We start from the raw sequence: 25382 nt of genomic DNA, 5'->3' as shown, positions 1-25382 counted from the left end.
AGCCGTGGGACCATGACAGCATCTGCCTCATCATTCTGGCATCTCTGACAGCTTCTCCCTCTCACACACCAGGCTTCTGCAGACAGCTCAGAAATTGTGTGTAACAGCCAATACTCTGCAAACATCTCGTGCCAGATTGAGCTGGGAGAGAGCTAACACAGCCCAAGCCACCCAGCCAAGTGCTCCCAGGGCTGGGAGCAGGCAGGGCAGCCCTGCAGAGCACTCCTGTCCTCTCCACAGGCAGCTGCCATCCCTCTGTGCTCAGCCTGCACAGATGTGTACAGAGGAGATTTGGGTGTTTGTTCTCCAAGCCTGCCTTGTTAATGCTGGAGGAATATTGACACAACATTCCCTTCAAAGCAAATGGAAATTGAAGCTTTTTATTGAACCTGGTTTTTTCTTTCATCTTAGCTTTTAGAACAAGACATTTAACAACATGACCGTTCATTTTCACATCACATGTCACAAGTTCAGCTGGGCTCCTGCAGCTTTAGCTGCAGCTGAATGTTGTCTGCTTCCCCAGAAGTCCTCAGAGTGAAGATTTATGGAGAAGCAGACACTTAAACACACACAAAACCAGAAATGCAATTGGGTTTTACTAATGAAGCAGGCTCTGAGCTGCATGCACCTCTTCACCAGAAACAAGCCCTACTTTAGCAGACACCAACAGCAGCTTTTGTCTTTGTCTAACTTGAGAGCTGTGTTGCACAGAAGTGGGAAGGCAGTTAATGTATGCAAAGTTTGCTCGAGCAGAAAATGCTTGATCTGGTCAGGGACTGGAAGAACAGAAGCTTTGCATTCCAAACAAAAGATTCCCCCAGGAATGGGAGGTATTTGAAGATGTCCACTTCTGCATCTGGAATTAAAAGCTGAGATTTCTCACAGAGAAATGCAAATCAATTAAGTGAACCAAGAAATGTTTGGGGAGGAGAAGGAAAATATTTGGCAGGCAAACACTAAAACGTCGAGCAGCTCTGTGGGAGTCATGTCCCAGGGACTGGACCAAAAACATAATTAGTCTGTTGTGGAGATAAACACCAAGCTTGTGTTCTGTTTTCTCATCCCAAACGCCTCCTGGGCACTTGCAGCCTCACATCCTTCCCCCAGCAGCAGAGCTCCAGGTGTGTGAAACACCGGGGTGGGGGGAGGAAGGGCTTCAGCAGAGTGTGAAGTGTTCCTTCCAAAGTGCACAAGTGGTAAACAACATTTCCTCTGGGTTTGCACTGCTCCCAGCCACACTGGGGCCACCTGTGGCATTCCCAGCTGATGTCACCTGCCTGGGAGCTGGATGGCAGCTCGGGATCCACAGTGCCTTTCTCTCACACCTGGCAGCAGCCAGAGCTGCCCAAGTGTCCCCACAGAGGTAAAAAGGCCACCAGTCCCACCAGGCTGGCAAGGAAAAGAGAGGCTTCAAATGTAGATCACATCTGAGTCATGCTGCTGAACCTGCAGGTAAATCAAAGAGGAGGAATCAGTGCTGGCTTAAAGTAACTCCCTTTGGTCTGGGTCTTCCTTCCTCCAACTCTGGAGCCCTTTGCAAGACGCTCTGCAATAGCTTTTTCTTCCTTCTTTAAACGAATGTATTTGCCTCACCCCTGAGTTTAGTCTTAAAAGTTGTTTCTGTTTCCTCAGAAAGAGCTGCTCCCTCAGCTGTGTCCTTTAGCTCTAAGCACACCAGCCCTGAAGGAGGCACTGAATGTTATATTCAGGAGCTTTTAATTGATCCTAAACCCCTCCAGTTTTGTTCAGATAAACCACAGCAAATCCATCAGGCTTTCCCCATTCCCAATACCTTGCCCAATTAGCATTGCCTACAGACAGCTGATTTCCTTCCCACTGTTCCAGGCCACATCTCCTCACAGCTCTTCTTCATTCTCCAGCCCAGTGACATCTCAAAGCAGGTGGTTTTCTCCTGACACCCAGCTCATTGCTCTTCAGGCCTCTTTGACAGGGAGCACATGGAAGAGAACTGAGCTGTTGGGAGCCTGGGTATTTATTGGTCTCTTCCTCCCTGCCTTTTAAAAGCAGAAGACAGGCACAGTATGTTTTAAGCTCTCTATACCTGGGAGCACATTTCTCATTTCCAAGTCTGGCTGGTACAAATAAAATTTAACACAGATCCTCCTACTGTGTACAGACATCTCTGCTTCATTTACCAAGGCTTACAGCTTTGCACTCCAGCTTAGATCAGAAGTGAGAAAAAACAGGCAGCCTCGAGTTATAAACATTCCCAAATGATGTGCCAGCACCAGGGGCTCCAAAACCCTGCAAAAGCCTTGTCAGCTGTGAGGCTGGGACAGAGCAGGACAAACCAGGTCCCTGCAGGCAGCCACCCTCTCTAAACTCTCAACTTTTAGGCAACATTTAGGAATTTACTTAGGAATCTGATCACCTTTATAATCTGTTTTCTGGTTCCTGTGCCCACACTGTTGGCAGCCATGGAATTGGCTTGGGAAGATGACTTTTCCACTGGCACCATGTGCTGAATTTTGTTGGTGCAGGGCCAGCTGCTTGCAGTGTTTAACAAGTAAGCAGGGAAAGGTCTTTGAAGATTTACATCCAATGAATCTCCAGTTTCGAAGATTTTCATCCATGATGGGGCCTTTAAAAGAAAAAAGCACATGGAAATTTAATGCCCTTTCTATATCAACACTCATTAAGCCAAAAAGAACATCAGATGAGTAGTCAGAAAATAAAGGCCATCATTTCCTCATCATTTTTCAAGCCTCCCTTCTGTCTCTAAAAAAATCATTGACTCAGAGCCATTTTTGCTACAAGAGGGACAACCTGCAGACAAAGCCAGCCCTATTCCTGCCCTGCTTCAGGAAGAAGCTGAAGAGTTTATTGGAATAACAAGCAACTTATGACAAAAATCTGGGTCCAGTTCCTCATTGCCTTCAAAAAACAAAAAATACACCAAGGATTTTATGACTTTCAGCAACCACAAAGCACATGAATGCAAATGTGATGCAAACTGTAAGAAACCACATTTAAATGTGTTAGTCACAACAATTTCATTTGCTCCAAGACCTTAAACCCTGACTGTGATTTCATAATCATAAAATAAGATGATTATTTTTTTGTTGATGGTCCTGGTATTCAGTGCAGGGAAAAGGCCTTAAGATTTTGTTTTGACATGAATTTTCCTCTAAAAGTGTTCATGCTTTTAATATTTTATCAAGGGTGCTAAAGGCTTGGACTGGAATACAGCAGCTGCCTTTGGCACACCCACACTGTTCCATTTTAGGGTTCATGCTGGAGAAAGGGGCAGGGATTTCAGGTTCTTACACTTCCTAAGGAGCGATCCAAGGAGCCCAGGACTTCATTCCAATGACTGCAAAGCCCAGCCTGTTTTTCCTCCAGTTTCAGAGCATGAATTTCAGACTTCAATTCTTTCAGTCGATCTTCAAATTTCCTGCTCTTTTCTAAGTAGTCCAGCCTGGATCCACACATTGGAGACAAAAAGTTTAGGGTGGCACAGTTTAACTCAAGAACAGGTGTTTGTGGAAGGAGGAGAATTGTTTTTTGTTTCCTTTTATGTTTGACAAGTAAAATGAACTCTGGCAATGCCAGCCTGGCTCCCCTGACCCAACGATAAGGGAGTTCACTTCTTTCACTTTTGCTTCCTAACTTTTTACCAAGCATTTCCTTCCAGACTAAGGGATGTCTGATGGATCAGCTCCCAGCAATTCCACACTTTAGCACTAGAGGGAAACTTCTGTGCTGTTAGTTCAGCAAAGTGCTTTGTTCCTCCCCAAGACAGAAGGTTCTGGATTAATCATGGCTTGATGCCACCAAGCAACCCTTCCCCTGTGTGAAAAGCCAGTCTGACACAGACATCACCCACACCAGCTCAGTAAAAGGCCTCCAGCCATATGCACATCCCAAATTATTAAAAGATGAACTGAGATTCCCAAAAATGTCATTGCCTTTCTCATTCCTCTGCACCACAAGCATGCTGATACCTCTCTCTCTCAATCTCAAAGGAGAGTCTCTTGAGGTCGATGTCCTTCAAATCCAGCTTGATGGATCCCTTGTCAAAGGTGGCATCTCTGCTGTCACCTGGGGAGTACTGGGGGTACTTGGCCATGTGCTGCAAGAGGCAACACAAGCACTGTCAGATCTGATGGTCTGATTTGGGATTTATCTCCTCAGTTCTGCCAGAATGCCATGTTGAGCCATTTCCTAAGTTTCTGAGACACACAGATGCTCCTGCAGCCCTTCCCCTGCACCAAGCTGAAGTCCACAACCCACAGATCCAAGAGCAGGGATTTATTCTGGCTGCAGTGTTTCTATTTCAGCAGAGAATGGAAACCCAGCCTCAGCAGGGCTGGAGCAGAAGAGAGAGTTGGGGCACAGAACTTCAGCAGTGATTTCTTGCTGGGGACAACTTCACCTGCTTTGCCTGAAGCCAGATGGATGTGCCAGGATGACACAGCTGGCTCAGCTCAACCATGTCCACAAAAACTGCCTGGCTGAAATGGCACCATGACTCAGGCATGAAGGCAAGGCAGCCTCTGTTTACTAAGTCCATCACCAGTTCTGGTTTTAACTTTTGCCTCACCTTTCTTGCCATGCTGAACAAACCCAACTTCCATCCTCACTACACTGCTTTTCCACACCAGTTTGTGCCCAGCTGGATGCAGCCATGCCACTCCTCAGCTTGATAGGGGCTATAAAAATGTCATCAACACCTGACTGTCCTTGAGGATGAAGAGGTGCCCAGTGGAGCAGAACTTACAGGATAATTAAGCCTGGTTATGTCTAAGAGCTTCTGCTTGGCTTTGCGCTCGGCCTCCCGGGCTTCGTGCAGGTCTTGTTTCAGATGCTCTGCTTCCTTGGCTCTGCAAGACAAATACCCCGAGGGGAATGGCTGATGGTTCCAACCAGCACAAGGATCTCAGAGCTCACCAACGTCCAGAGAACAAGTCCAGTACTGTGCTATCTTTACACCAAGGCACTCGTGGGAGGATGCTCACATGGAGAAGTGAGTGGGCACAGCAGGACAGACACTCCTGCACAAAGTGGCTGAATTAACATGATTTCCCTACTCCTCATTTCCATGGGCTCAGTTACAACTTGCTGATACAGATTCTCTCCAGGCCATCAGAGATCCTCCCTGAGGTGGGGAGAGGTTGCTCTTTATTTTGGCAAGCTTCTTGGCAATATCCTAAAACAAGTAGAAGGATTTCTTAACAGGATTAAAAATCCTCTGTCAACACTGGCCTGCTCTGCGTGTTCAGGGAACATGCAAACACTCAGAGTGGTTTCTATTGCACATGAGTTTACCTGGTTTTACACTTCTTAAAGATCTGAAAGGGAAACAAGAGACCATTCCCTTGGCACTAATGAGTGAAAACAGCCTCATATCTCGCAGGGTATAAAGAGTAAATTTAGATAGGAAGCCAGTGCTCGTGTGATAACAATAAACAGAAGATGCTTCTGCATTCTGGATCTTTCTTGCTAAACATCTCTACAGCTTTGCACCTGATCCTCTGTAAACTTGACCTGCAATACAACAGCAGCACCCAGGTGGAACAAAGCAGGCACAAGGAGGCTTAATCCCTCTGAAGTGTCACTTCAGGAATAACTTCCCCCTCCTGGGCTCGGCTCTGAGGACGGCAGCGCTCTCTGCAGCCCAGCCGAGAGCTCACGGGGCCGGGGAAGCAAAGCCCACCTCCTGTCAGACTCCTTCACCAGCTTCACCGCGATCAGCTCCGCCTCCCGCATCTTCTGCTCCATCAGCCGCTTCTCCTCCTTGCTTTTCAGGGCTGTGATCTCCAACCTCTGGCGCTCCTGCTCAGCCTCTGCAGCATTCTGGGCCAGCAGCTTGGCCTCTTCTTCTGCAATCTGGGCTTTCTCAGCCAGCAGCTCTGCTGCTTCCTGGGATCGGAGCTGGGGAGAAAGAATTTTTCCGAGTTCATTGTCTAGAACCTGCAAAATCACCCCTGCTGGCAGGCAGGCAGGCAGGCAGGAGACAGCTTTTACCAAGAGATCAAGTGATAAAATATTATTTCTTAAATAAAAACCAGACGCAATTTCAGGGTCTAATGTTCCTCCTCTGCTCCAGAATTTCCTGTGTCTCACTTCCACAAAGCAAGGAGAAAAATCTTAGAGCTGGACAAAGCTGAAGTCAGCCCCTTCAATTGCCTCTTTCTCCCAATTTCAGCTCCAAGATTGTTTCCTTTCCCTCCCTCTCAGCCTGAAGAGAGCACTGTGAGCCAAATTCAGGGAGGGAATGGCTCACAGATTATGGCAGATCAGGGTTTTCCCAGGGATTCCTGCATGCCCTTTCCACCAGTGATCAGAAACTCTCCAGCCTTGTCTGAGCTACAATTCCTGGTATCAAAAAAATCCTGTTTCCAAACCAAGGAAGCCCATCAAGCACAAGAATCTTCAGTCTAACTCACCAGGGCCTCGTTGGCCTGCCTGGCTTCATCCTCCAGCTGGAAAAGGCGCCTCTCCAGCTCTTCCTTGGCTCTCTCAGCTTCTTCTCGGAGCTGCTTCTCCCTGGCCAGCCTCTGGTTCTCCATCTGAAAGCAGGATGAGCAAGAGTTGGTGGGATTGCAGCAGAATCTCACCTGGGCCTGAGTGAAATGCATCAAAAGAAGAAGGGGCTGCTCTCCAGCTGGGATGCTCAGCAGAAATGCTGAAGCTGCCTGAACTTTGCAGCACTGAACTCCTCAGGCAGGCACTCCTGGTTATTTCAGGCTGCTGGGAGAGCCCTTGGATTGATCTGTTTTGTGCCTCAAATCTTTGGGATCACCTCTCCACACAAACACCTGTGGCCTCCTCAGATGCCACAGAGCTGTTCCCACATCCAGTCCTGCTGCACTTCCTCCCCTCCCACACACACTGATGGGATACAGGAGCAGCAAGGGCACCAGCTGCAATAATCATCACTGTCTTCTGCAAAAGGAGCAGGAAGAATCTACCTTTTTTCTAGCTTTTTCTTCCCTGGCTTGTGCTTTCATTTGCTGGATCTCTATGGAGTCCACTTTTCTCCTCCTCATAAACAGGTCGTGGTTTCCAATGCACAACTGGAAAATCTGGAGAGGAAAGGCAAAGCAAATGAGGTTTTGATGGATTTGTGCCCCTGCCAGAGGAACAAAGAAGCCCACACTGGTCTACCAGGACAATTCTGACTTCAGCACAAATGCTGGCAGCTCCACACAACAGTTCAGGTAAGTGAACATGATCAGAGGTTGCTCCTGTCCTTCATCTCCCCCTGATCCCATTGTCCTGAATTACACAGGCTGATCTAGGCTGAGACCCCAAGATCACAATTTTGTTTACAAACAATATTTCTCAGTCAGGCTCATCAGTTCACTCACCAGTTTGTTCACTTTGAGCTGGGAGGAAAAGAACTTGAAGACTTCTGCTTTTTTGTCAAGGGGTTTAATAGTTAACTACACAGGCAAAAGAAAAAAAAAATAAGAAAGCACAGTGAGGAGGAAAGTTAAGTAGAAACTATTAAAATCAAAGCAAACTTGAGCTCATCTCCACTTCTGAGGAAGCAGTGATTTATGTCACAAATAGGGGCAGAGTGATGTAAAACTGTTTTTCTCCACAGAATCAGGTGTGTTGGAGGATAAACCCCCAGGCCAACCCCAGTGCCAGTGTGGATGGGGGTTGTCCTGATTCCACCTGTGCATTGCCACTGTCCCCAGAGCTCTGCAACAAGCCCTGGTTATCAGAACAGGAGACAGCAGCAATCCTGCCTTAAAGCCAGGGAAATGTCAAACACCTCTCAGAAAAGCAACAATTGAAGGGATAAACAAATGTGCCAAGGGCCTAAGGACTTGTTCTTCAGAGCAGCAGGTGGAAGTCCTGCGGATTTCCTCACTTTTCCAGTCCCAAGCTGTTCCCAGAGGCCAGGCAGGGTTTTCCTGCTGCCAGCTCAGTGCCTCACTCCATACCTTGTGCTCTGTTTAGCTGAAGAACAAAATAAGGCCCCCCTTTTTTTTTTTAGGGCCCTGTTTTCTGTGCCTCACAGGTCCCTTGGCACTCTATCCTCTAATTTGTTTGCAAGGTAATTCCTGTGTAATTCCAGGGCATCTGAGTCACCAGGATCATAAAATCCTAGAGCTCCTTTCACCCTACAGGTAATGACTGGCAGCCTCTTGAGGAGCAAGGCTGTGATGTGTCACTGAATCAAGTGAAGCTTAAACACAGGGCTGCCCAACAGCAAACCTGTAGTCCTCTCTGATTTAATGGACATGAATCTAAAATTTCATCTCAATTCTAGATCTCAGTTTTCTGTGGGCTGTTTTCCAAAAAGCCCACAGAAAATGGAACAGCCTGTGCTGCCCTTTGGCTGACAAATTCCAGGTATTCCAGTACCACTGTAGTTTTCCTGGTTTGTTTTTTCTGATTATAGCCTTCTTAAGATTTGGACTGAGAATAAATCTTCCCCACTCCTTCACTTTCTAGAAGCAAAAGCTGAGCTTCACAGTGAAATTGCAGTGGTGGGGAGTGAAATCATGTCCCAACAAAGTGAGAAGTGAGGCAGAAAACCATTAATATCTCCCTGCATGTCTCCTCTTGCCACTGGGCTCCAAGCCTCAGCCTCTGCGTGTGCAAACAGCATTAAGGTTTTATGGATCATGGGATTCCTGCTGGGATAACTGAGGAAGCCAGGCATGGTGGCATTCATAATATCTGTCTTTTTCAGAGATCAACACATTTGTTTTGCAAAGGCCAAGCAGCAGGGAAGGAGCCAGAACAGAGTCAGAGCTCAGAGCAGCCTCGGGGAACCGAGGTTTGGAGCTCATCTGCAAGGCAGAGATGTTATTTTTAGTTTTGTAACAAAGATCCCCAGGATTTTCCCCTTCTCCCCCAAAATTATTTCAACAGAGGAAGCATTCAGCCCGTTCCAAGAATCCCAGTCCACACCCATGCCCATGGAAAAAGAATAATACATCAAAGCCATCCTACCTCTTTCTCACTACAGGAAATGTTTCTGATCGAGCTCCACTCAAAGGATTTATTGGGTGAGAACCTATTATTAATGCTGTAGATATGAATACCTTTGGCATCAACTCCAAGCAGGAGATCTGTGTGGTTTTTATTTTGCTAAAAATCAAGAGAGATCAGTAAATGGCATTTTTGGTGACATTAAACAACCACGGACAAGAAGCATGTATTTTAATATATTGATATTTGTATTTGAGGAAATTGGTGTTTATATAAAATACTATGAATGCTGTCATGGTAATAATAAGCTCAGTCCTCTATGCTGCTTATAGCAGCTCAAAATATTTATCCTTCCTATTCCATACCTGGAGTTACTCAAAACTTTTGTCAGGTCTTAAAATATTAATCTAAACTGTTTTATTCACCTGCTCATTTAGCAGGCAAGAAAACCAAGTCAGAAGAAAAACCAGCAGCAGGGAAAAGCAGAAGTCAGGAGTCCCAATTCCAAACTCCCTGGAGGATTTTAAAAGAACAGCACCATTATCTGCAGCAAGTGAAAACTGCTAAAATAAGGCACTTACAGCAATTGGGAAATAATTGACACCGTACATTTCCAAGTCTTGGGCAATTTTCAGGTAGTTCATCTCAGCCTCATCCCTGGAGAATAAAGCCCTGATTATGAAATGCCTCTCCAGCCTTTCTCTCCTGGCTGACTCTCCATTTCCCACTTAGAAAAGAACAGACAATCTGGCCCTTTATGCAATCTTACTTCAGTTTTGCCATCTTCCTCTTAATAATAGAAAAAAAAAAGGATAATAAAAACAGCATCTGGACAGAATAAAGGCAGTAAAGTTGCACCTATTTCAAAAAGTGACTCATGCATAGTGTAATCTTCATTAAAATTCATTAAAAGTCTTATTCTTGTGTTAGTTTTGCCACTCCATGTCTTGGAAAACCATCCTTCCATTGTTTTCCATGAATATATTTCCTTCAGGAAATAGAGTTCATTGAGAAGTGAGTCTGGGACACAGCTTTTGGCCAAGGCCAAAGAAAAGTGAGAATCTTCCACTCACTTTTCTTCTCCCTTCTTTACTCTTCAAGGTAAATCAGTAAATCTTGAGGAAAATATTCAATAAAAATAATCCTAAGAAGCCTCCAGAACAGAGAGAAACAGAACCCATGTATTAGGAAAAGCTGCCTCTGGGTGCTAACAGATCCTATTTATTGTTTAATTGGATTTCCAGATGAGCTGAATTACACTGAAAACAACAAATCCCACAAATAAATGTATGGGGTTTGCAAGAAATGCAAAGGTTTCCTACCTGGCAATGCCCCTGTGCTCAGCATACCAGGCAGTGATCTTCTCTTCCCACATCTCTGCTGTCAGCTGGTACTGCCTGAGCACCTGCAGGGCAAGGAAGGAGGTTGGATCCCTGTGAAAATCCAAATCCAACTTCTGCCTCTCCCAAGCAAAGTGAATGCAGAGGTGCAGTTCACAGCTTGGGCATTTTACAGAGTTTTTAATGCTCTGATTAATCCCCAGCAAAGGGGAGATTGAAAGATTTGGTTTGGTATAAAATTAACTCACCCTTTTAGGCAACAGCTCATCATGGGCTAGAAAGCCTGGCTCGTGGAAATTTGGGTCATAGTCACCATACTGTCCCAAAAAAGAAAAGTTATTGCAGTTTGTTAGAGGCAGAATGTTGAGGGTGTTTGAAGTGAAAGCTTGAGGCAGATTTTATTTTGGGTCCCCTGCACACATCCCCTCATCTGAGCAGGCCCCTGTGCCATGCAGGAGGCTCCAATAGAGCCACTGAGCCACTCACACATCATTCCCAACCTGGAAACCTCAATGCCAACCTGGAAACCTCAATGCCAGCCTGGAAACCTCAATGCCAGCCTGGAAAAACCTTCACCCCAACATGGAAACCTTCAATCCCTCTCAGCCTGGAAAACCTTCAATGCCATCCTGGAAACTGCAGCTCTGAAGGAATCTCCCAGGAATTCACCCTCTGAAGCAGAGGAATGGGAGCTGCACACAAGGACAGCCCTGCTAAATAAATTGTGTTCACCTCCTGCCACTGTGTAAATCGGGTTCCTGGTGGAAAGAAGGGAACAGAGCTCTGAGAGGCACAAAAAAAATCTTCATGTCCTCCCACTGTGAGCTCTGTTTTGAGCACATTCTGCATCCATAGTAATTTTTAAAACAAAGGAAATCATTCTAGCCTGGAGAAAGATTACACTAAAATGCTAGGCCCAAATAAATCCCCTAAATTGCAGAAGCATAGTAAAAAAAATCCTTGCAGTGGCATTCAATGTTTTGGTTTTTTTCTAGCTGTACTTGTACCTCTCAGGATGACCAACTTTACCAGGAAATTTTAACCCTGTTGTGTTTTACACACCACCATGTAGATGTGTTGGTTAAGCTAGAGAAAGTCAATTTAAAAAGAGATTTTCTATGCACAAACCTTGGCCTGAACAGCATAAGAAGCCAGTAAAACTGTAGCTTCTGGTGAGCAATAGATTTCCTCATCCAGGATCTGCTTCTTAACCTAAACCAACAGAAAACAGGGAGCAAGTTCAAGAAGCCCCAAGTGAGGACTTAAGTCAGGCTTGAAATGGAAGCAGGCATGCCCAGGCTATAACTTGGCACCAAATATCACCTTTAGGAGTTAATAACAGCAACAAGAAATTGGCATTCAGGATCACAGGAAGCCTTTAGTTAACATTGCATTTAATGAGACCAAAAGTGCCAGTCAGCTCTCTGCACACACTTACATAAGGAGTCCTATAAAAGAATATCCTATAAAACATCAATTTTATTGTCTGTGCTTCATTTCTTTTAACAATCCCTTTTTTTTTTTTTCTGCCTGCTTTGGAAAAGTCAGCTTTGCATCACGTCAGACATCAAATTTCAGGTGGGGAGGAAGCTCTGGAGGTCAGGTCCAAGCAGAGCAGACTCAGGGTTGTGCAGCTGCCATATGAAAACCATAAGAGATGTTCTCCAGCTTTCCAGAATGAGAGAATAAAAGAGACCCTCAAAAGAGAAGCTGAATAATAAAGCACTTAATTTATTCATTTTCAATGGTCTAAGTACAATCAGACAAAGCTAAAGAGTCTTTCTACATTCTTTTCATTTTAATAACCCATGGTGCTACCAAGAGCAGAGGTGTAATAGTTTGTAAGGTGTTGTTTGATTTTAAATCACTTGTGCAATTTCTGTTTGAAAACCTAAAGAGAGAAGGGGAAATTAATCTTCCCAAATCCTCCTCTCAGGTGTATTTAGCTTAGGAACAAGCACAAGACAACAAAATTTTGCATAGCTCACAGTCTTAAACATTTCCAAATAGAAAAATAACTTGAGCTAGCACAAGTTCTGTTTACAAACACCTCTGTAGGTGGTGGGGACTGAAATGAACCACCAAGAAAGTTTTTGCTTTTAAATTTAGTCCCTGGTGAGCACAATCTGTGAAGCTGAGTTACAGTGCAGGGAACATTCTTTCTAAGCTGTTAAAATGGAAAGAATGAAAAGATTTTTCTTCCAATTTGGAAAGCTCCAGCTTTCATTCTCCACAGTGAAAATCATGCTCCAGAATTTAGAACAATGTGGATAAATCCCCCATAAGTGTCTGGGTTGTTTTGGTTTTTGTTTTGTTTTGGTTTTTTTCTCTGATCAGTTTTTACAAGGACTTTTTGTTAAACTTCATGAAGAAGCAATAAATTACCTTATCTTTAAGCAGACAATATTTAGCTTTAGTCACTGACATTTATTCAGGCATTTATGCCACATTAATTTGCAAAGGTCTGAAGAGTCAGGAGAGCTGAAATCTTCAGGCATCCAGATGTCTGTACATGTTTTTCCTATTAGCATCCAGGTGTGAGCTGAAGTTCTTACAGTCAGGAAACTTTGCAAGTTCCAATTTGTTTCAGCCTTGTTTTCCTACTTTGGAATGAGAAGAATTTGCTAATTGCATATCTGCTAGTTAAGGCAGGTTCAAGGAGAAAAGGAAAAAAAAAGTGGAAAAATCAGGATTAAAAGAGTAGGAAGATTTCTGTTGTTCTCATTCCTTTCCAAAATTAGTTGAAGAAATAAATTTCCCAGTGGTTAAAGGTTCTGGATGAAGTTCTGGGGGGTTTCTGACCCTCAGAGCTGCAGCATTTCCCCATTATTTCATTAGCACATCCTCCTCAGGGCACAAGGGAATTGACTGGGTTTATTTCCAGCTGCAGACTGAATTTATCTCAGCTACCTGCACAGACACATCCTGCTGGAATAAAGCAACACTCCAGACACTGAAACTTCCAGAGGGACTCCACAGGAGTCAGGACAGAAGCTGGATGTCCCAGACATTGGAAGTGACCATCCCAAACTCAGCTATGGAACTTTTCCTGGTTGATCCATCTTTATTTTTGATAAAGCTCCAAGAATTTGCTCCTTCATCTGCTTTTTGATAGAGCTCAAATGGTGTCTGCTGCTCTGCTCCTCTTAAACCTCATCAGGTGAACAAACCTGGATTTCAGAATGCCTATCAAATTCCATGATCTTTCATCCCTACAATCCAAAATGAAGGTTTAGGGAGTCCTTGTTTTCTAGAAGTTTTGCTCTCCAGCATAAGATCTCCCCAAAAGCCTCACAGTTCATCCAGCAGCTCCAGCTTTGCATGAATTTTTATTTTTTAAACACATATTAAGGAGCAAAAGAAGCCTGGAATATTCAGGTTTGGAATTATCCCCTAAGTGCTGGGTGTAGAAGATGAAACATTCAGCTTACCTAGACACAAACCCACAGCAGGCAGCAGAGATGTTTGTATTTCATAAAAATAATGTCTACAAAGTTCTTGCTACAGCTGAAGCAAGCAAAATTATCCTGAGCTGCCAACAAGATCAAAGACAATGCAAAAGGACTGGGGGAAATACAGAAGGAATTCATGGTTCAAAACTGTTCCTGACCTGAAGGAAGAATAAATGCTGGGTAATTTCCTGTAAGAGTTCCTCTTCTACCTTCTCTGGGTAGAATTTGGCCAAAAAATGAAAGCTAATGGGATCTTCTTTGGGAATTTCTTGATCTAAAACCTGTTTGGAGATAAAATCAAATCAGCAGCAAAAAGGATACATGAGTGTCTCAAGGTAATATTCCCGAGGAAAATCAGAAAGTACCCAATAATCCACTTAAAGCAGCCTTCCCATATTTTAGAGGGAAGGGTAATTCTGAGCTTTAATCTCACAGCAATCAGTGGTGATTAGTGTGGGATGCTCCAGGTCAAATGGGATAGAAGCAATCAGAGCAAATAATCCTATTTTTGCTTTAAAGAAAGCTACCATGTCAAATTCTGAGTTGTCATGGAGCACATCCCTTTAGCTCCCCTGCTCCACAAAGTCAATATTTATAAAAGTAAATAATTAATTCCCACCCATTTTGGCTCCTGTACCTTTTTGTCCATCTTTAACCACGTGCACATCCCTTTAATTGTGTACTGCAAGCCAAAGAACCAAGTCTCCCTCAAACCAAGGGCTCGGCACACCAGGTCAAACAAATCCTTTCCCTTCCACTTCATCTGAAAGAGAGGAAAATCAAGGGGGGAAGAAAAAAAAAGTATATCCTAAATGAATTTGCTCCATTTTAGCCCTTTCTCCTATGAAATCTTATTTCATCTTTAAGTTTTTAATGAAATATTCTTGCTGCTGTGTCAGAGTTGCTGTGTTCCACCTCCTCTCCTCCTCCAGACACAGCCAGAGAGCAGCTGGAGTCATTTAAGCACCAAGCACTTGAGGGAATGAGGATTGTACCATTGATTTCCTGGGATGTGGCAAGTCTTTATTAATATTTGTCCAAAATTTTGACTCAATGGCTTATCCAAATTGGAGAGACAGAGTAGAAGCCAGGGGAAATCAAATCAGGCCACGGGGTAGGAATGCTGAACAATGAGAGCAGATCCACCTTTCACACCCCTCAGGTATTTCAGTGGCACCAGGCCAAGCCTTTATCCTACTCTGATTTAAATGAGTCTTAAACGTTTTCATTTCAATTTAGCAGCCACAGAGGGCAAGCTTTGATTCAAGGTCCCAAATTCACACACATCTGATGACTTGTTTCTTCCACCAAAGAGGCTGCTCATCTCTCTCTTCTATTTGACCACAGTTCAGAAGGATGATTTTATCTAATTGCTAAAATTAAAAACTGAATGGCAAAAAAAAAAAAAAAAAAGTGAACTTTCAGGCAGTATTTGAGTGGAAAGCTGGAAATCATCTCAGCAAAAGATCAGTGTCTGGGGAGAAAGGAGAGGTAGCAAAGGAAGGAATACACAATTTGTTAACAAGGACTCTGATCTCTAAATCAAATTTTCCAAATCCTTTATTTTCACAACTCTGCCTGCAAGTACTCCAGAGAAGTCATACAAGATTAATCTATTCTGTTTCTGAAGGACCTAATAAATGATATTAAATGGCTCACAGAACAGTCAGGTCTCACTAAAACTGTCAGTCCCATTGGAACTGAGTTTTCTAACTCCCCAAAATACCTGTGTGTCTGGCTTTGCTTTTGCTGGATGATTAGGAGTTAATTAATCAGGGACAGTTCTGTCCCTTCAAAAGTGCAGCCCATATTCATTTAGCAATTGATCATTTATTTTTTTTCTCCAGTCATGATTTCCCTAATCAATTTATCAGATAGCCTTTATTAATAGAACTGCCAGCTTTTTCATCAATCCTTTTTTCTCTTCTGCCCAGAGATCCAAACACCCATTACAGGTAAAAAAAATGGAGTTTATAAATAGTTAATTAGAAGAGAATGTCCCAGATCAACAAAAGCACCAGTTTATTTTATAAGCAACATATTAGCACCAGCTCTGACCAGTTTATCCAAGCTAGAAGTGTCTTAAAGAGTTGTGTCAGTTCCAAGAAAAAAAAATTTTAAAAATCATGGAGAAGTACAAACAAATGGAATGCTTATGAAGAAAGCAGGTTTAGTGTTCATTTAGCTGTGTCAGTCAAATGGATTTCATGCAAACAGCTTTCAATTCTGAACAGAGTTAAGAGAAAAACACACCTGAGATTCAATAATCCATTATTTATAAAAATAACAGATCAGTTTTAAGACCATCCATGAGCTGATAATCTGAATTTTTCAAATTTCTTGCTAATACAAAGGGCACTCCCCAACCCCCCAGCATTTGCTGACACTCTCACCTCACAGCTGAACTCCATCTCAGCATCCACTGTTATAACCCTGACTTTAAAAGTTTTTGGTTGTTTCTTCTTCAAGCCTCTGATGGACATATTTTTCAGCTGATGAGGGCAGCCACACCTGAAATCAAACATTGAGGGATGGAAATTCAGCAGCATTTTCTTGGTTTGATTCCAAAGAAGGATGAGTCCAAACGTGCAGAATAAATCACCTTTAGAGATGCATTTTTTGTGTCTAATGAGGATGTTGAGAGAAAAAACCTTGAAAATTAGGTTGCTCCTTAAAGTTAGTCAGAAAATGTTATTGCTGTTTTTTCTCGCATTTTTTAGGTATCACAAATAAAATTCTCTTTCTCAAGGGTCTCTGCAGCATCTCCACTCAGTAGAACACCAGAAAATGCAGCTAAACTTTATGATGTCAAATCCAACACAATCCTTTTCCATCAGTTATGGCTCCTTCAGCAACTAAACTATTGGATTTCTTTATAACATGAGATTTTAATTCCCTGAAATTATACAAATGGCAAGAATATGTGCATTGAAATTCAGCTGAATTCACCACATTCTCTTGTGCTACTCACTCATGATGATAAAAGTTATTTAGGACAGGAATTTTCCCAGTGAAGTTCTTGTGAAATTAATTTAATTTTGCAGAAGCTGTCAGAAAATTCCATCAGAAATCTTCTATTTTAAACGTAATCACCTCCATGCCACCAAAAAATTGAGGAGATGCTGCTTCCAGAGGCACAAGGGGGTTTTGTGGAAATCAAATATTGAAAGCTGGAGTTAAAGAATGGTGTGGATCTGCTCCAGACAGTTCTCAGGCATTTCTTTCTGAGCACAGGAAATCAGCCTGTAAAGGTTTCTGCTTCTTTTTACTTTATAAAATTAACAGGTCAGACTTGTATAATGTAGTGAGAATCTATGAACTGTACAGGGCAAGAGACTGAGGCATTCCTGGTTTCCTGCAATATAAGACTATTACAGTGTGGCACAATTCCAATCTCTCCTTGAGGAATTCCAAAATAAAGCCCTAGTTTCAACTGAAAATTTCCATTTGCCTGCACCTTCCAGGATTTTATAAAATATTTTGCTCTTTTTCTGCTGAGCTCTAAATTGCCTTGCAAATATATTGATTTTCCACTTATTTTGTTTGTGCCCTTCACCCACAAGTTTTGAATGGTTTAGGAGCTGAAACAGATATGGAAGGTTTTTTTTACAGATTCTAGGGAAGTTGAGGCAGGAAAGAGATAAAATATTTACCAAATCATAGGGACAGAGCTGAGAACAAATGATTGAGACAACTCAGAGAGGGGAAGATGAGCTCAGGAGGAAATTCATCCTTCTGACACCACTGGGACCAGTTGGGGAATCCTCTCCCTCCAGTTGGCTCTGGTGGAGCTTCTGCTGAAGTCCTGTTTGGGTTTGGGCACCACTTTTGGAAATTCTGGGAAGAGAGAGTCCAAAGGAGAGGTCCAAGGGCTACAAAATCATCTGTGGTAGGATAAAAGCACTGGTTAGAACAGAGGAAAGACAAGTGCTGAGACATTGGAATGGCTGCTCCTCAGGACATGGAATAATGGGCTTCATGAAGTGGCAGACTGAGGAAAATTCAAGAATAATCAGGATATTAAAGTGCTGGAAAAGCACAGGATGGAATTTGTCTTTCTGAACTTCCCCCCAAAACAAGTGACAGAATTATCCTTGAGACAGGAGGGACCTAAACCCTCAAAACTGCCCCCCAAGCAGTGCCCAGCCCCAAAAAACAGTGAAACCCAAGGAACAGCACAGCCAGAGCCCAAACCCCATCACCCCCAGGGTACCCTGCTCCTCAGGGATTCTATTTTACAGTGAAAAGCAGATCTTGCCATAAACTTTCCTCTATAATTTAGGCAGCTCAATGCACCCAACTGAGCAGAGCTCAGGTTCTTTCTATTTAGCACAACAAGGAGTTTTTAATTAAGGAAAAAGGGAATATTGAAAACCTCCAAAATGACCACAGCAATATATGACAGGGAGAGCATCATGTGAGGGCATCCAAACCAGCAGTAAATTACCACAGGCATTTGTTGATCTCTAATCTGCTAAATTAAATTTTAACCTGTTGCATTCCAAAGCTCTTTTCCATCAATTTTCTTCAAAATTCTAAATAATTGTACCATTGGATATAGCATTTCTAGCCTGAGAACTACTGAGACTTCTACACAAAATTGGAAATAGTTTTATTAATAGTTTCTAGAAGAAACATCAATGGCTGAAAACCAAGGAGAAAAAAGCTTCATAATTCATTTTTAATATGTAACCTGAAGCAGCCAGCTGAGTTAAACAGGAACTTGGAGTTAGGGCCAGTACAGAACATTCTCAGAGTTTCATATGGAAAATTCTGAACAGATAAAATTGAGCAGCTGGAGAAAAATGTACTAATTTTCTCAAAATATGAGAAAAATACCAGAGCTTTTCATTTGGACTTTGAAGTTATTTCTTTTTTCTTATATAACCAGGTTGAAACGACAATATAATTTGTTCAACATTTCCAATAGCATTTTTTTTGTTCTTTCCATAATTTTTATTCCATGGAAAAGTACATTCTGACTCACAGCAAAAAGACATTTTTGAATATCAAATTTTCCCCAGAAAAGTAAACTGCATTTTAATCAATAGCACTGGTAAAGAAATTGGAAAGGATTTTCACACTGAATAGCTGAAATGAATGTCAGATCCTGACAACAGAAGCAAGAGCATTTAGAAAGACAAGATTTTAGAAAAATAATCTTTTCAAATAAGAGAAATCTTGCTGAAAAAAAAAAAGACAATCTGGATTGCAATTTTTTGTAAATACAAAAGGAATCCCTTCCCTAGATCCCGGCTACCAACAGCCTTTAAGTGGGAATCAATGCTCCAAGGCAGAGTTCCTGACACCCAGCTCCAGTGATTTATTCCTGCAGGTGCCACAGGGACCCAGAAGGAGCAAAACGTGATGGACCAGAGCGTGAATGCAAAATAGGGCAGAGTGATAAAAGATTCCTGCCCAGCCAGAACCTGGGAACAGAGAGTTCAGGAGCTGGGCAGGAGCACAGGGAGGTGATAAAAGCTTGGGGTGGGGAGGGGAACAGAAAGGCAGCGAGGGGGAATTAAACGTGAAAGAACAACACAGCCCCAATTCTCTTCATGGCCAGGATGAAAGGAGGAGCATCCAGCAGCTCCGGATTTGAGTGTTCTCCCTCCTGGACAATGAGAAAGCAGGAGCAAAGCGTGGGGGTGCAATGGGAACTGGGGAGAGCAGGAAGAACTGGCCAGGTGAGCGTTGCAGCAGCGATGCTGATCTGGGTCACAGCACAGCTCTGTGCTTTGATCCACGCGGGGAGGAACCCACCCAGCACACAGCGCTCACTCACAGAGAGAGAGAGAGAAAAGTGAAATCAGCGTCAGCACACGCTCACCGAGCTCAATAAATCCACCACAACTCAGCACCTTGTACACAAATATCTCAAGCTGCCCAAGAGCGAGAGTGTAATTTATGCTCGGTTTAGCTTTTCCAAGGTGAATGGACGGGGCTCTGCAGGGTTCTCCACGGGGAGTAAAAACTTCCCTTCACGTGGCGCTGGCTCTCAGTGACAGCTATCCCCATCCATCACACTTGGGGCAGCCACACTCGAGTGAAAAATCATCTGTTTTCACACACACACAAAATCCAGCAGCACTTTCTAAGGTGAGAACTCAAGCGCAGACGAGCAAAGAATTAATGGCAATCGAGAGCTCTCTCTTACACCCCCCAAATTTATCTGTTCTTACGGATCAGCATCATCCTTTTACAGGAGCTGCAAATATAAAACCTTTGGGAAAGCAATGAGCATTCAAGAGACAAGGCTTGGGAATTTCTTTCAGAGCCACCAGCAGAAGATGCTTGAAGCATGCACTGCAAAAGCACATTAACACAGCCACTACTACAGTTTGAAAGAGTGTCATCACTGAAATATTTACTGCAACTCCGAATGGCAAATTCCCCTGACTCATTATGTTTCTCCCAGCTCCTGAATTTCCATACTCCAGCTCAGAAATTAATGCAAGCGATTTGAATGCAGACAACACAGGCGAGCGTCGTGGGCTTTGTGCAGTTGTTGACTCACGCTCCTGCCTGTGCTCCCTGCCCGAGGAACAATTTAAGCAAAGAATTCACTGCTTGAAAATGGGTCAGCAAGATAAAGGGTTTTCTTACCCCTCACTCTAAAAAAGAAGTTATCTAAAGTCAGCAGCTGGAATCGAGACTTACCTCACTGATCTTTTTTTGAATGACGATAAGAAGGGGGGAAAAAATTCCCTTTTAATTCAAAAACTCAGTATTTTCCCCGCAGACATCAATATCCAGCCCTCACAAGTTCTGCCACTGAGAATAAAATCCAAGAACAACTTTTCTACTTGATCCCTTTCCCTTTGTTTCCATGAACTGCAGCATGTTAGCGCCCTCTGAAAAATCAAAGGATTGCTTTCCCAGGTGATAGGAACGGCTCTTAACCATTTCCTGCCTGCACTAGAGCTCCTCCCAAATTCCCTGCTCTGGAATTCAATAACCAGGCACTAAAATAAGAGAAACCCACGAGTTTTGGCTTGGATAGCTGTAAAAAATTGATAAGGAACTTCCGAATAACTCCTTGGATGGAATCTGATCAAATTATTTCAGCAGTGTCTCCTGGTCTCCCCATATCAGCCACCTTAAGAAAGGAAACTGCCTGGAGTTGTGCTGTTAATTAAATATGATTCCCTACCTGTCCTCTTCCTGTCCTGTGGGACACCCACACAAAAAAGAGAACAAGGCTCAAAATTGGGCAGCAGCCAAAATACCAGCAGAAAGTGGTGAGTGAGTATATTTAAATAAAAACACAGATGGCCTCAGCCTGAAGTCACAGGGAACAACCAGGAGCACTTTACCTCAAAGTCCAATAAGTTTGGTATTACTCAGTTTCTAAGTGGTTTGAGTTTTTGGTTTTTTTTGTTAACCCTCCATTTTATATACAGATTTACAGACACTGGTTATCAGCCAGGTTACGGATAGCAAGGACAGGCCAGCTCTGACTCTATCTCTACTATAATTATTCCAGATTTATATGGAAAACTTTCAAGATTTGATCACTTAACAGCAGGGGGAAGAGTACAACACTTGTTGATGTGCAAAAACCTCCAAGAGGCTGCACTGAGAGTAGGTGCATCTCCAAAATTCCATGTCAAGGGGTCCCTCAACACCCACGCCTGCATTTGTTTGGAAGAGGAGGCTCAGGGAGGAATCTCTTCACTCTCCACAATGACCTGAGAGGAGGCTGCAGTCAGGTAAAGTCACTCTTCTGCTGTTCTTGTGTGAGAAAACAAGAAAAAAACAACCTTAAACTGAGACGGGAGATCCAGATTAGATGTTAGAAAAAAAGTTTTTGCTGTTTGGGTGGTCAGGCACAGGAATAGGTTGCCCAGGGAGGTGGTGGGGTTGGCATCCCTGGATAAATGTCTGGATTGTGCTGGATGATGTGGTTTGGGGTTATAGTAGCTGTGCTGGGTACACAGTTGGACTTGAGATGCAAATAATCACAGAATATCCTGAGCTACAAGAGATCCATCAGGAACATCGAGCCCAACTGCTGACAGTGCACAGAACATCCCAGGAACCCCATCGTGTATCTGAGTTCTTGACCTCTGCCAGGTTTGGAGCCATAACCACTGCCCCAAGGAGCCTTTTCCAGTACTCCACCATGCTCCGGGTGATAAACTTTCCCTGATATCTAACATAAATTTCTCCTGACTCAGCTCCAGCCATTTGCTGTCACACATGAGACAGAAGAGATCAGTACCTGCCTCACCCCTTCCCCTCATGAGAATATTGAAGACCACAACGAGGTCTAACCTCAATCCCATCTTCTCCAAGCTAAACAAACCAAGTGACCTCAGCTGTTCCTCTTAAGGCCTCCCTTACAGACCCTCCACCATCCTTAAAGGATCTTTAAAGCGCTTTTAGGGAATCTCTTCCAACTTTAACAGCGCTTTACCCACACCCCCGCACTGGCTCCTCCCTCACCGCCTCTGAGGGGGCGGAGGAGGGCGGCCCCTTTAAATAAGGTCGGTAAGCCCCGCCCCTTTGGGCCCGCCCCTGGCCCCGCCCCTTCCCTCCGCGCGGCGTTTCCGTGCTCGGCACCGCCCGTTCCGGGCCCGTGTCTTTAAGGCCCCCGAGGCTCGGCGGCGGCAGCGGCGGTGAGAGGGGCCGGGGCTCCCGGGGCTGGCCTGTGGGGGTCCCCTGTGCCGGGGCTGTGCCCTGGGTACTGCATGAACCGCCCGGCTGAGCCCCGTCGCCTGCGCGGCCCTGCTGATGTGGCGGCTCCGGGGCAGGGCCTTGTGGGGAGCCGCGGTGGGGGGGGCTGAGGGCTCCTCTCAGTTTCCATTTCTTCTTTTATCTCTTTCTGCCCGTGCTTAGTGCGTGTTGCCCTTGCTGCACAGCCGTGTCTGTGTGGAATGTTTAGCCCTGGGGTGCAGGAGGGCCCCCCCACACTGAGTCCTTCCAGCCCTGAGCCCACACAGCGCAGTCAGGCGAGGGAAAAGCAGCCCCCGAGTATTTGCTGAAGTGTTTCGTGCTATGGCTGTGTCCCTGTATCCCTAAACTCTTCTTTTGGTGTGTTGCGATATCAAAGCAAGCGTCTTACAAATTGAGGGGCATGGAGAATTCGCACGTCTTAGTTGTGCTTAACAACGTCTGAATGGGAGAGAAAATGGTCATTAATCTCTATCAATTTTAATATTGATTCTTCTGTTGGTTTTTTTTCCCCTGACTCTTCCAAGAGTGGTACAGAAAGCTCTCCCTAAGTAGACCAAGTAAGGTAATGGAGTATAATTTACTTGCAAAAAGCAAGTCCATGTGCTGTAGATCAGACAGCTCTTTGATGTGTCATCCATGGCTTTAGAAGCTCATTACCTTCCTTAGGTTTCATCAGCTCAGCTGATAATGAGAGGCACAGAAACAGATGACTTTGAACAAAAGCTGCAGGCTGCTCCCTTGTTTGGTTGCACCCTGTTCTGCTGAGCAGGTTTCCAGCCAAAACAGCTGCTGGAATGTGAGTTAAGTGAATAATTTCCACAGCTACACTTTTTCTCTATTGTGTCTGTGACAACTGGGGTGATTCCAGGGATTTTGGTGGGGTAAGGTCTCATCCTCACGCTGTTCTGTCCACTTTTACTGATAGCAGGGACATGGTGGCATCCCTTCTATATTGTCAAAAATGCTGAGCTGGTGCAATAAATTTTTGTTTAGAGTTCTGTTCTTCTAACAAAACGACCTAATGAAGCTGTTAGTCTAAAAATAAGGAAAAACTCGGTATTGAGCAGAAAGCAGTTATGTTTTTTACTTTGTTGCAATAACACATCTGCTTTTCTCGCTGCCAGGCACTGCATGACCATAACTGAACAATGTCTGTCCCACGTGGAGCTGTCCATGCAAAATGGATAGTGGGGAAAGTAATTGGGACCAAAATGCAGAAAACTGCCAAAGTGAGAGTGACAAGGCTCGTGCTGGATCCCTACTTGCTAAAGGTAACACCAGTGAACAACTTCTCTTGCCTGCTGGGTTTTGTATTTTGTACAGAAATGTTCTGCTGATTTGACTCTGAAAAGTTTTGATGACTCTTTACAAATCAAACTCCCTAAGGATCTGGTTGTGGGGATGAGTGCAAAGGATGAAAAGCAGTGAGTGCTGAGGACTTACAAATTACCTGCTAAATGTATTTCTTTGAAGTGCCTTGTTAATGCACTTCATTTGATCTTTTTGGGAAGGTAAGCTTTTGTTGTTTCACACTTAGATGTAATTTTTCATGTCGATGTGGAGCATGCTTTGGGGACTCGACAGTTTATTAGTCACTTGTACAATAAATTTTATAGCTGTTTTTTTCTGTATGCATAATTGTAACATTACTGTGATCTTGAATTTATCCCTTGTCTATGCACTTCAGACAGGAAGGTTAAAAACTGTATTTTCTCCATTTTAAATAGGGAAACAGTGGTACGTGGAGGTAGAAAAAGTTGCTTTTGGTGATCAGGAGGTTAAGGATAGAGTCAAGATTGGAAAATGGGTCTTGTGGAGTCCATTTCAATATTTTATGCAGTAGAAGAATCTTTATTTCTTAACCTAATTTATTTCTTAAAGGATTCTGAATTCTGCTGTTCCAATAAGAAAAAACAAGACTTTTTATGTGAAAAAAAAATTCAGCAAGCAAATTCTCACATAAAAACTTCAAAATACAGATTTCAGAGCTTTTTCTTCCCTATCTCCTTTCCTCCAGGCTCAGTTGGCAACACTATCCTGACAAGAGATTGGGAAGGGCAGTGCTGTGCTTTCTGTGGAGAACCTGTAGAGTGCACAGTTGCATTACTCTTCATGATCCAAACTGAATCTCGCTTTAAAAGTTACATAACACTTCAGTGAAATTTATTTGTTATTAATTCTATATTTACCCATTGCATAATTTTGAAATATAATGCCAAGGTTTCTCTTTTTTATTATTATTCTTTTTTTGTTCCTTTTACAGTTCTTTAACAAAAGAAAAACCTATTTTGCCCATGACCCACTGCAGCAGTGTGTTGTTGGAGACATTGTTCTTCTGAAAGCTCTGCCCGAGCGAAGGAGCAAACACGTGAAACACGAACTGGCTGAAATTGTGTTCAAGGTTGGCAATGTCATAGATCCCATCACAGGAAAGCCCTGTGCAGGAACCAGATTCCTGGAAAACCTGTCAGATTCTGAAAGCCTGACCGAGGCAGATACTACTTATCTAAGTGAGAAACTTCAGGAACTTAAAGTTTGTTCAACAGATAAATAGTGGGGGAAATACTTTAAGCAGAGGGCTTCCAGCTTTTGTCTCTCTCTGTCAGGGATATTTGGGGCCCTGCTGTGATATGTTAAATGTTTCAGTGAAATCTGTAGTTAAAATAAATAGTAAATGTAGTTGCTTATGCAAAGAGGTGTTGCAGATTCATGGGTACCTGGAGCTTGGAATGAAAATACAGAGAAAAATGCAAGTTTAGTGTTCACACTTCATTTTGTTGTCTGTAGTTTTGCCCCAGTGACAGTTCCCAAAGGCAGCTGCCCTCCTGGAATGACCCCTCTGTGTTAAGACAAGACTACAACTGTTTGATGTTTAATTTTGGTGGGAGGGTCATTATATTTTTTGATTGTTCTGTATTTCAGGCAGTCTTTTGTGGTTTGTAGGGTTACTGGAGATGCTATTAAAGCTTTTGAAAGGAAGTGTAGAATTTTAAAA

At 43.5% G+C, this 25382-nt stretch overlaps 2 protein-coding genes across 3 annotated transcripts; one reads left to right on the top strand and one right to left on the bottom strand.

The window, feature by feature from the left end:
• Nucleotides 1–353: 353 nt before the first annotated feature.
• LOC106853294 (merlin-like) lies at nt 354–20544 on the bottom strand. The gene is made up of 19 exons (XM_014876427.2): nt 20369–20544; nt 17362–17592; nt 16102–16219; nt 14346–14471; nt 13867–13989; nt 11385–11468; nt 10505–10573; nt 10239–10321; nt 9498–9573; nt 8938–9075; nt 7335–7409; nt 6936–7049; nt 6411–6533; nt 5678–5895; nt 4742–4844; nt 3966–4093; nt 3289–3439; nt 2393–2602; nt 354–1446 (listed from the first exon to the last, which is right to left on the bottom strand). The coding sequence occupies exons 2-19, from the start codon at nt 17367–17369 to the stop codon at nt 1411–1413; spliced, it is 1983 nt and encodes a 660-aa protein (XP_014731913.1). The 5' UTR covers nt 17370–17592; nt 20369–20544; the 3' UTR covers nt 354–1410.
• Nucleotides 20545–22227: 1683 nt separating this feature from the next.
• On the top strand, nt 22228–25382 carry MRPS17 (mitochondrial ribosomal protein S17). Of its 2 annotated transcripts, none has more exons than XM_014876544.2 (3): nt 22228–22329; nt 23512–23658; nt 24651–25382. In XM_014876544.2, the coding sequence occupies exons 2-3, from the start codon at nt 23536–23538 to the stop codon at nt 24939–24941; spliced, it is 414 nt and encodes a 137-aa protein (XP_014732030.1). In that variant the 5' UTR covers nt 22228–22329; nt 23512–23535; the 3' UTR covers nt 24942–25382. The 2 variants fall into 2 exon arrangements, with proteins under 2 accessions (XP_014732030.1, XP_088033290.1); XM_088177164.1 differs by lacking the exon at nt 22228–22329 and adding an exon at nt 22681–23183.

Source organism: Sturnus vulgaris, chromosome 21 (assembly GCF_052056855.1).
Source record: "Sturnus vulgaris isolate bStuVul1 chromosome 21, bStuVul1.hap1, whole genome shotgun sequence".
In the NCBI taxonomy this organism is placed as follows: Eukaryota; Metazoa; Chordata; class Aves; order Passeriformes; family Sturnidae; genus Sturnus; species Sturnus vulgaris.
This window is presented reverse-complemented; position numbering and strand designations above follow the sequence as displayed.